Source organism: Pituophis catenifer, unplaced genomic scaffold, assembly GCF_029215685.1.
Source record: "Pituophis catenifer annectens isolate HBS135680 unplaced genomic scaffold, rPitCat1.0.hap2 SCAF_6, whole genome shotgun sequence".
NCBI lineage: Eukaryota > Metazoa > Chordata > Lepidosauria > Squamata > Colubridae > Pituophis > Pituophis catenifer.
Genome location: NW_027256886.1, coordinates 1,561,687 through 1,572,203, shown reverse-complemented (window position 1 = coordinate 1,572,203; position 10,517 = coordinate 1,561,687). Strand labels below are relative to the sequence as shown.

Here is a 10,517-nt window from a genome sequence, read left to right as displayed (position 1 = left end):
CCTTTCTAGGAGTCTGGGGAGGGCAAAAACGGCCTTCCCCACCTCCCTGGAGGCCCACGGAGGCAAAAATGGGTCATTTTCAGCCTCCGGGGGTGGGGAAGGCCGTTTTCGCCCTCCCCAGACTCCTAGAAAGGCTCTGGAGGCTGGGGAGAGAGAAAAACGGGCCTTCCCCACCACCACCCGAGGCCCTCCGGAGGCAGGAAACAGCTTGTTTCCCTACTCTGATGGGCCCAGAAGGCCCGAAAATCAGAGCTGACCACGCGTCCCCACCAATATGGCGACGCATGCCTCCTGTTCGCCATCACGGGTCTAGCGGTTGCATTCACACAAATTGCTGTGCTTGGTTAGATTAAAGCCGGATCGCCGCTGTTACTAGCTACTGTATGAACTTGGTTTGTCGTGGACGGTCCAATCTATGGAGCTGTTGTGGCTCCGTTGCCTGAGCCTGGGCTATCGACAGATGCAGACTCTGAGAGTGAGGGAGAGGAGTTGGCAAGGCCTCCCTCTCCAGGACCCTCCTCTCTGGCAATGCCTCCGGAGGACACCGAAGGCCAAACGATAGGCTCAGAGCCAAGCACGTCCCCGCAGCCACAGGTGGACAGTGACAAATAAGGTAAGTGCTGGCTGGACCCTCGGCAGAGGCGCAGGGAGAAGCGTGCGCAGCAGAGGGGAAGGCATGTCAGAGATTAGCTGAGTCACTGGACCACACCCCACAGGGTATAAATGTGGGTGTGGTGGCCGGTTCAGTTTGTGACGAGCAAAAACTGGAAATAATCCATGATCTCTGCGTTACTGGATTTTGCCTGCTTTATCGGACTGCATTTGGATTAATCCTTGTATTGTTGAAACTCTGCCTGTTTTATCGGAATGCTTGCAGTCTAATCTTTGTTTTGTGTGAGTAAAGTCTGAATTGGCAGCTAGCCACTGGGTTGCTGCCAACTTTATCTTCAAAGAGTTTTGTCGTGTGGCTTATTAACTCCGGGCCGTCTGTGGGGGTGCGTGTGTGGTACGGGGACAGAACAGGAGCGAATCCAGAAAATGGCTCCCTCCAGAAGTTGTGGGAGCTCCATCGTTGGGGGTTTTTAAAGTAGAGACTGGACAGCCCTTTGTCCAGTAATGGGATTCAAATAATTTAACAACCGGTTCTCTGCCCTAATGACCAGCTGGGTGGGCGTGGCCATGATGGTGTGACAGGCAGCACTTGGCTTCCTGCACCCCCAGGGACCAAAAACAGGCCACAAGGGGGAGGGGGATACGCTGCCCACCCCTGCGCCCATTTTGGGCCTAGTAGGCCTCTCTGCAGCCTCCTGGGAGTAAAAACGGGCTGCTGGGGGGGCACACTGCCCCCCCGCGCCCCATTTTGGGCCTACCTGGGAGCCAAAATGGCACATGTGGGAACTCCTGGAAGGGGCGGGGTGGAGAGGGGCAGAGCCAACCAGCAATTTAACTACCGGTTCTTCCATACCAGCTCAAACCGGCCTGAACCGGCTGAATCCCATCACTGCTTTTGTCCGGAATGGTATAGGGTCTCCTGCTTGACCAGGGGGTTGAATTAGAAGACTTCCAAGCTCCCTTCCAGCTCTGTTAATCTGTACAGGTAGTCCTCGATTTATGACATTTTAAATTTTTATTAAGTTATAAGGTATTATAAAATACAAAAGCAAATAAGAGGACAGTGAGGGGAAAGGGAAAAGAGGAGAGAAAAGTGAGGAAGGATAGGGAAAGAAAAAGAAAAAAAAAACCATTGACTTCCAACCCTCTCTGTTACAGTAGAATAAGGCATGGACCACAAATCACAAGTTTTTGTTTTACCGTAATAGTGTGAACCAGCCATTTCTATAAAAATCTAATCTGTAAAACCCAAAATTAAGAGTTACATTCTTTTCCACCTCAAGCACAAAGTTCAGAAGCGGTTTCCACATGGAAATAAAAGTACTTATATTCTTTTCTTTAAGCAAAGTAGTCAGTTTTTGCCATTGCAGGCCAACTCCATCAGCTTCTGCAACCGTTCTTCCGTAGTAGGAATTGAAGGTAGTCCTCGACTTATGACCACAATTGAATCCAAAAATCTCCACGGCTAAGCAAGACAGTTGTTAAGTGAGTTCTGCTCCATTTGATGACTTTTCTTGTCACGGTTGTTAAGTGAATCACTGCCGTTGTTAAATGAGTAACCCGGTTGTTAAGCGAATCCGGCTTCTCCATTGAGTTTGTTTGTCAGAAGGTCGCAAAAAGGGGGGTGACTTGACCCTCCAGGACGCTGCAACATATATAAGCCAATTTGCAAGCATCCAAATTTTGCAAGCATCTGGCCATAAGTATGGAAAATGTCCATAAGTCCGTGTTTTCAGCGCCGTTGTAACTTTGAATGATCCCTAAATGAACTGTTGTAAGTCGACGACCACCTGTATCACAATAACAGAGTTGGAAGGGACCTTGGAGGTCTTCTAGTCCCACCCCTTGCTCCAGCAGGAGACCCTCTACCCTTTTCAGACAAATGGCTGTCCGAAAGTCGTCAAACTCCTGGGGACACGGCAACCGTCATAAATATGAGTCAGTTGCCAAGGGTCTGAATTCTGATCACAGGACCAAGGTGCATGCGACAACGGTCGTTAAGTGTGGAAAACGGTCATGAGTCACTTTTTTTCAATGCCGTTGTAAGTTTGAACAGTCACTAAACGAACTCGAGGACTTCCCGTAATTCTCACCACAAGCTTTTAGCTCCTGGCATGAAGGCCGCCAAGGAGACCGACCCGTTGGGAAAGCCCTCAGAGATACGGGTCTTCTTGTTCAGCCATGTTGTCTCCTGCTGGGCTCCCTTCGTTGTCCTCCATGTCAGACAGGGGCAGCCCATGGCTTCCTGGGATGTGCTCCAAAACGGTGCTGCGGACGGTGGTGCGCAGGCTGCTGGGCGAGCGCTTGTGGGACCTCCATTTCTGGGACCGCCTGTGGCACATCACGTCCTTGAACATCTCGCGGAAGCGGCTGGACATCAGGTTGTAGAGGATGGGGTTGGCGGCCGAGCTCAGGTAGAAGAAGACCCCCGAGAGGATGTGAACGTACTGGAACATGCGTTGCATCTGGTCCGTCCAGTGAGTGACGAAGCTCCAGACGAGACGGTCGGTGTGGAAGGGGGCCCAGCAGATGCCAAACACGACCACCAGCATGACTGAGGGGGAGAAGGACGGGAAAGCAAAGTTAGAGACAGAGGATCCTTTGGATCGATTGGCTGATTGGACAGAAGGTCCTCCGTTCTAGCCGATCGACAGAGAAGAATCGAAAAGAATAGAAATAATAGCTCGGGATTGAACTGACGGATCCTTGGGGCTCTCTGAGCTTGGCTGTTTTCTTGCAGATATTTCATTAAGGTCAAGGTAAAGGTTCCCCTCGGACATCTGTGCTAGTCGTTCCCGACTCTAGGGGGCAGTGCTCATCTCCATTTCAAAGCCAAAAAGCCAGCGCTGTCTGAAGACGTCTCCATGGTCATGTGGCCGGCATGACTCAACGCCAAAGGCGCATGGAACGCTGTTCCCTTCCCACCAAAGGTGGTCCCTGTTTTTCTACTTGCATTTTTTACCTGCTTTCTAACTCCTAGGTTGGCAGAAGCTGGGACAAGTCACAGGAGCTTACCCCGTTACGCGGCGCTAGGGATTCGAACCGCCGAACTGCCGACCTTTCGATGGACAAGCTCAGCGTCTTAGCCACTGAGCCACTGCGTCCCTCACAGATGCGGTGAAATGAATTTAGTAATGAAAAAACATTTCATTACCAAACTAGAAAACATCATCAGTGCTAGGAGGGAGTGGAGTTTGTGGAGAGGAGGAGGAGGAGAAGGAGGAGGAGGAGGAGGAGAAGGACGACGACTGTGGAGTTTTTGGTACTCTGTGAGCTTGGCTGTTTCTTGCAGACATTTCATTACCCAGTTAGGTAACATCATCAGTGCTAGAAGGGAAGAGGGTTTGCTCCCTTTTTATATATAAGTGAATTGCCCTGTCAGTTGGACAACTCAAAGAATGTAACAGTAAACAGCAATTTCATCAAGGAACTACAAAGAACTACTAAGAACACTTCCACTGACATTGACAGCGCTAGCCACTACCGTATTTCCCCGAAAATAAGACCCTGTCTTATATTTTTTTGAATCCCGAAATAAGCGCTTGGCCTTATTTTCAAGGAGGTCTTATTATTTTGGGGCACATGGAGCAAGACGGGTCTCCTCTTGCCGTCTTACCTGATTTCCAGCTCTGTCTCCCTAATCCTAACCAGAGGAAATGGCAGGGACTGGCTGTGCCTGCGTTTAAATATTTTTGGGGAGGGCTTATTTTTGGGGAAATATGGTAGTATATAAAAAGAGAACAAACCCCACTCCCTTCTGGAACTGATGATGTTCCCTAATTGGGTCATGAAACGTTTGCAAGAAAACAGCCAAGGACCCCACCGCCCTCCTTCCTCTTCCTCTTCCTCCTCGTCCCCTTCTCCTCCTCTCCGCAAATCTCACTCCTTCTAGCACTGATAATGCTACCTAGCTAAGTCATGAAACGTCTGCAAGAAAACAACCAAGCTCAGAGAGCAACAAGGACCCCACAGCCCTCCTTCCTCTTCCTCTCCTCAAATTCCACCCCCTTCAAGCACTGATGATGTTCCCTAGTTGGGTCATGAAACTTTTGCAAGAAAACCACTCAGCTCAGAGAGCACCAAGGACCTTCCAAAGGTAGATAAAATCAGGACTTGCATCGAGATCCGGAAAAAGAGAACGTTCTCTCCTACGCATTGTAACATTAAAGGGGAGACCGAGTGGCGAAACAGTGAAAGTGCTTAGTTACCATCAAGGAGATACGGATTCTAATCCTCTAATTCCTTCGGTTCGTATTAACCTTGGGCTATTTTCTTCAGTTGTGCGTACCTCTTTGTATGTTGTTGTGCAACCTGTTTGTCGGTTTGCGGCTCTCTGCATTGGGCAATTTCAGAAGATAGATTGATCGATGTATTTTTTAAAATATTTGTTTATTTATGTATGTATTAAATTTCAAAACCGCTCATCAATCTCACAGAGGGATTCCCTCCGGGGGACACCGAGGGTTATTAAACCTGGTAATTCAATTACCAGCTTCAGCTTGTCGTTCGAGCTTAACCGGGATGTAGGCTGTGAAAATGTCAAGACCTTTTGCGGTGTTGCATTTTCGCATTTGCTAACCACCTCTAATTTTCTGCCTGATTGCAATATTTCTGTCAGCACTTCAAGCTGCATTTACTCTAGTGCTGACATAAGAAGAAGCGGAGGCATCTGGAAAGGGACGTTTGACTTTTCACCTACTTATTTTCCCTGGAGATAATATCCCCTAGGAGATGGGAGGGGAGGGGGGAAATTCCTTTGAGCTGGAGCAGTAGATTAGGGGTAGAGTGACTTGGAAGATGGCCAAAGAGTGCAGGGGAGTGGGGAACGGAAAGGGAGGGTTTTGGGTCTGGAAGTCAGTGTTGGCTACGATGGAGTCGGAGTTAGAATGTCGTGCTTAATAAATGGGAGTTTTTCTTCAAAGACCTTGTTTGAAATGCAATTTATTTGAGACGACCTCGAAACCTGACAATTTCATTTTGTTGCCGTTTCTTCCCTCCTGAGGAGGGGAAAATCAATTGTAGGGGGTGAAAGATGATTCAAGCAAGCAAACGGTTCTGGGCGTGTACTCGAAAGGGATCTTCAAATCAGCCGCTTTGCTCTCCTGCTGAAATGTACAGTTAACAGAATGACTGTGTTGGAAGGGACCTTGGAGGTCTTCTAGTCCAACCCCCTGCTCAAGCCAGGGGTCGGCAACCTTAAAACTCAAAGAGCCACAAAGGTCTTAACCGGAAGCTCCCGTTCAATTCTAGAGCCGACCGGAAGTCTCCTCCTAGCACGGCGTCCTTTTTCCTCTGCCGACTGGAAGTCCAGTTCCCCCACCATAGAGTCTCCTCCTAGAGCAGCATCTTTTTTCCTCTACCTGTCCTAACCGAAAGCCCTATCAACTGTGGAGCTGACCAGCAACAGGGAGCCGCAGCAGAGGGATGAAAGAGCCACATGCGGCTCCAGAGCCGCAGGTTGCTGACCCCTGCCCTAGATCAGAGGCACCCAATCTTTGGGGCATCAAGGACTGGTTCCTTGTAGGGAGGTTTTTCCGCAGATCTGCATCCCCATGGATGGGGTTTCGCTTGTTTGCGTGGACTGGTTTTTGGCATGTCGTTGTTGTGGCCCGCCAGCAGAGCTGGCAGCCGATTCAGACAGTGAGGAGGTTGGGGAGGAACGTGGGCCAGTCCTGGAGTCTGGGGAAGGCTCGGACGAGGGCTCTGAGTTGGAGGCAGAGGGGGGGCCAAGGCCATCTGGTAGTTCTTTGCTGCCTCCGGAGTCTGACATCAGCAAGGTAGAAGAACGGCGGGAACCTGTTCCCAGTGTGAGCATGCACAGAGCTGCCAGGAGACAGGAACAATTAAGGAAACAGGGTCGACTTGGGAGTAAGGCTTGGAGATGATTGGCCCCTCCCATAAGACATAAAAGAGAAGCGAATGGGAGGTGAGCTTTTGCAGGAAGCAATTAGTTCATCTGGTCGGTAAAAGCTGTGGAAAAGTTCCATTTGACTCTGTGCTAAGTTTGGCCTTGCCCTGCCTGTGGCAATTAGTTCTCTGGCAGCATTCCAAGGGAGATAAGGTGGGTGTTTGTAAACACTCCCCTGCAAGACTGTTTGAGAAGCCTTTCGGACTGGGAATGACAATAATTCACAGCCACATTAATTAAAGAGGTATTCCAGGACTAAGATTGCGCTGTATACTTTCTAGGGAAGCCTAGGTCAAAACAGACGTGACCGGTGCCAGTCCATGGAACAGGGGTTGGGGACCCCTGTCCTAGAAAATTCCAGACAAATGGCTGCCCAATCTCTTTTTAAAAACCCACAACTTCTTGTGGCAAGCAGTTCCACTGGTTAATTGTTCTCACTGTCAAGAAAGTTGTCCTTATTTCTAGGTTGCTTCTTTCCTTGATCACTTTCCATCCATTGCTCCTTTTCCTGCCTTCGGGTACTTTAGAGAATAGGGTTTCCTGCCTAAACAGGGGGTTGGACTAGAAGACCTCTAAGGTCCCTTCCAATTCTGTTATTCTATTTCTATTTCTTTGTGGCAACCCCTCAAATACTGGAACACTGCTATCATGTCACCCCCCGTCCTTCTTTTCATTAAACTAGACAGACCCAATTCCTGCAACAGTTCATCATATGGTTTACCTTCCAGACCATTATAGGTAGTCCTCGACTTATGTCGTAAAATGGGGCAAAATTTAACAAATCCTCACTTAACCGCCTACATTTTGGGCTCCGTTGTGGTCGTAGGTAGAGGACTACCTGCAATCATCTTTGTTGAACTTCTCTGTACTTTTTTCTAGAGTTTCAACATTTTTTTTATATCACGGCGACCAGTGATGAAATTCAAAATTTTTCCCTTACCGGTTCTCTGGGCGTGGCTTGGTGGGTGTGGCTTGATGGTGGTGATCATGTGACTAGATGGGCGTGGCCTTTTTTTTTTTTTTTTACTTTTTAAGCATTCTTTAACTAAAAAAAGTTTTTAAAAGTTCCGACGATCAGCTGTGACAATCAGCTGTGCCCGCGATCGTCGGAATCTTTTTAAAAACTTTTTAAAGCATTTTTTACTACCAGTTCAGGCAAATAGGTAGTAAAAAATGCTTTAAAAAGTAAAAAAAAAAAAAAAAAAAAAAGGTTCCGACAATCATCTGTGACAATCAGCTGTGCCACGCGATCGTTGCTTTTTTTTTTACTTTTTTAAAGCATTGTTTTACTACCTATTCGCCCAAACTGGTAGCATTTTTTACTACCAATTTGGGCGAACCGGCCCGAACTGGCAGCATTTCACCCCTGACAGCGACCGAATTTGGGTTCAGAATTGGATGCATTTCATTAATGGACATATTTGTCTGCCTCCGCAATCAAATGGACTCTTAGTGGCTTCATTTCGAAAATGCAATACGGACGGATCCCGTGTGAATATTAAAACGGAGCTATAAAAATAGAAAGAGGATAAGTGCTTTGCATGCATTTGCATGCATTTGCATTCAATAATACTTAAGAGCAGTGGATTATGGGCGCTGAAGCTTTGCGGCGAATTGCTAATCAGTTCTGCCCTCTGATCTTGTACTCACAATTTTTCTCCTTCCTTTTTGTGGCTTGCTGAGGTTTTATTCTGCTCGGAATCAAGTTTTTGGCATGTTTTGGAACTGAATAAACAGGTTAGAAGAGGAATAGATAAAATACTGGAGGAAATATAGGCAATCCTCGACTTACACTTCACTTAGTGACGGCTCAAAGTTACAACGTCACTGAAAAAAGTGACTTACGACCATTTTTCACACATGACCATTGCAGCATCCCCCTGGTCACACGATTTACATTTGGATGCTTTTGACAACGGATTCACATTTACAACGGTTGCAACGTCCCGGGGTCACGCGATCCCTTTTTGCGACCTTCTGATGAGCAAAGTCAACGGGTGAAGCCAGATTCGCTTAACGACCGTGTGACTAATTGAACAGCTGCGGTGTTTCACGTAACAAATGTGGCGAGAAAAGTGATAAAAAGGGGACCAACTCACTTAACGAAGGTTTCGCTCAGCAACATAAATTTTGGGCTCAACTGTGGTCGTAACTCAAGGACTACCTGTAATACAGATTGTCCTCGATTTTTGACATTTTAGGAGCAGAATTTCTATTGCTAAGGAATTCTTGAGTGAATTGCTAAGCGGGCCATGCTCAGTTTTACAACTTTATTTGGCATGGTTGTTAAGCGAATCGCGCAGTCGTTAAGCAAATCCAGCTTCCCTCATCGACTTGGCTGGTGTGAAGCCTGCTGGGAAGTTTTTTACGTGCTTTCAAACTGCTAGGTTGGCAGAAGGTGGGACAAGTAACGGGAGCTCACCCCGTTACGCGGCACCAGGGACTCGAACCGCTGAACTGCCGACCTTTCGATCGACAAGCTCAGCGTCTTAGCCACTGAGCCACTGCATCCCATTTTCTTCCCTACATCAACCCAAATTGGAAGCCTCTTCAGACGCCCAACTCCGGGTTCTAGATACTTTGGGGGGGGGCTTCCCCTTCAACTTACACAACATATTGGTCACCTGCCTCCGCCGAGCTTTCTTCTGCTGGAGGCGGACGCTGTGGTAGTCGGACCGGCTTCCCGTTTTGGCCTCCAGGGCCTCCAGCAGCTTCTCCTTCCGCAGCTGCAGGCCGATGAGCAGATACAGGACGCTGATGACGGCCATGGGGATGAAGAAGAAGATGATGGTCGTCACCTGGATGAGGAGGTTGTAGACCAAGGGCGACTTCACCAGAGTGCAGGTATCCGAATCAGGAACTACACCTCATCCGGGCACGTAGAGAGTCTGTATCCCGTGTAGGCTGGTGTTCGGGATGGAACAGATGACGGAGAAGATCCAAACCATGAGGATGACCTTCTGGGCGTGGTTCTTGGTCACCACGTACTTGGCTTTGAGTGGGTGGACCACGGCAATGTAGCGTTCCACACTGAGGGCCGTCACGTTGAGGATGGACGCGAAGCAGACGGCCTCGAAGAGCAGGGTCTTGAAGCAGCAGCCCCCGGCTCCTAAGAGGAAGGGGTAGTTGCTCCACATCTCGTAGATCTCCAACGGCATGCCGAGGAGGAGCACCAGGAGGTCCGAGATGGCCAAGCTGAACAGGTAATAGTTGGTGGGAGTCCGCATGACGCGGTGCTGGACGATCACCAGGCAAGTGATAATATTGCCTACGGCCCCCACCACAAAAATCAGCAGGTAAGTAGTGCAGATGGGGATGAAGAAACCCGACCGGCGGGGACCCAAGTATCTCACGCGCAGTTCCTCGGCCGTCATGTTCAACAGCTCGGGGTTGAAGGGACTGAGTTTGTCCTCCGGCGTGCTGCCGTTGATCGAGTCTCCAGAAGCCACCAGGCCCGGCAGCTCCATGGGGTGGTTGCGAATTGGAAGTCCAGCTTGGAGCAGTTGGCCGAAGATGGCAGTCGTTAAGGGAATCATGCGGTCATTAAGCGAATTTGGGTCTCCCCCACTCCGTTGAATCAGGCTGGAGAAAGAGAAGAGAAGTAGTTAGCAAGCTGCGGGGATGGGGTGGAAGGGGGACAAGTCTGAAGGCCAGTTTTCAGAATATAAGTAGGCAGGGAGTCCTCGATTTACGACCGCAATTGAGGACATTTCTCTTATCGATAGCAATAGCACTTAGACTTATATACCGCTTCACAGTGCTTTCCAGCCCTCTCCAAGTGGTTTACAGAGTCAGCCTCTTGCCCCCAACAATCTGGATCCTCATTTTACCCACCTCGGCAGGACAGAAGGCTGAGTCAACCTTGAGCCTGGTGAGATTCGAACTGCCAAATTGCAGGCAGCCAGCAGGCAGCAGAAGTAGCCTGCGGTACTGCGTTTTACGCATTCTCTTGCTCAATGAAACATTTCTTAAGTGAGCTTTGCCTCGTTTTGCGACT

The 10,517-nt window shown here is 48.9% G+C and overlaps 1 protein-coding gene across 1 annotated transcript in view; it reads right to left on the bottom strand.

Annotated features, from left to right (window-relative positions):
• Window positions 1-2,765: 2,765 nt before the first annotated feature.
• Window positions 2,766-10,517, bottom strand: part of NMUR1 (neuromedin U receptor 1) — a 78,714-nt gene continuing 70,962 nt past the window's right edge. The window contains 2 exon segments of the mRNA XM_070946058.1: window positions 2,766-3,166; window positions 9,129-10,102. Coding sequence (XP_070802159.1) covers window positions 2,766-3,166; window positions 9,129-10,102 — 1,375 coding nt within the window.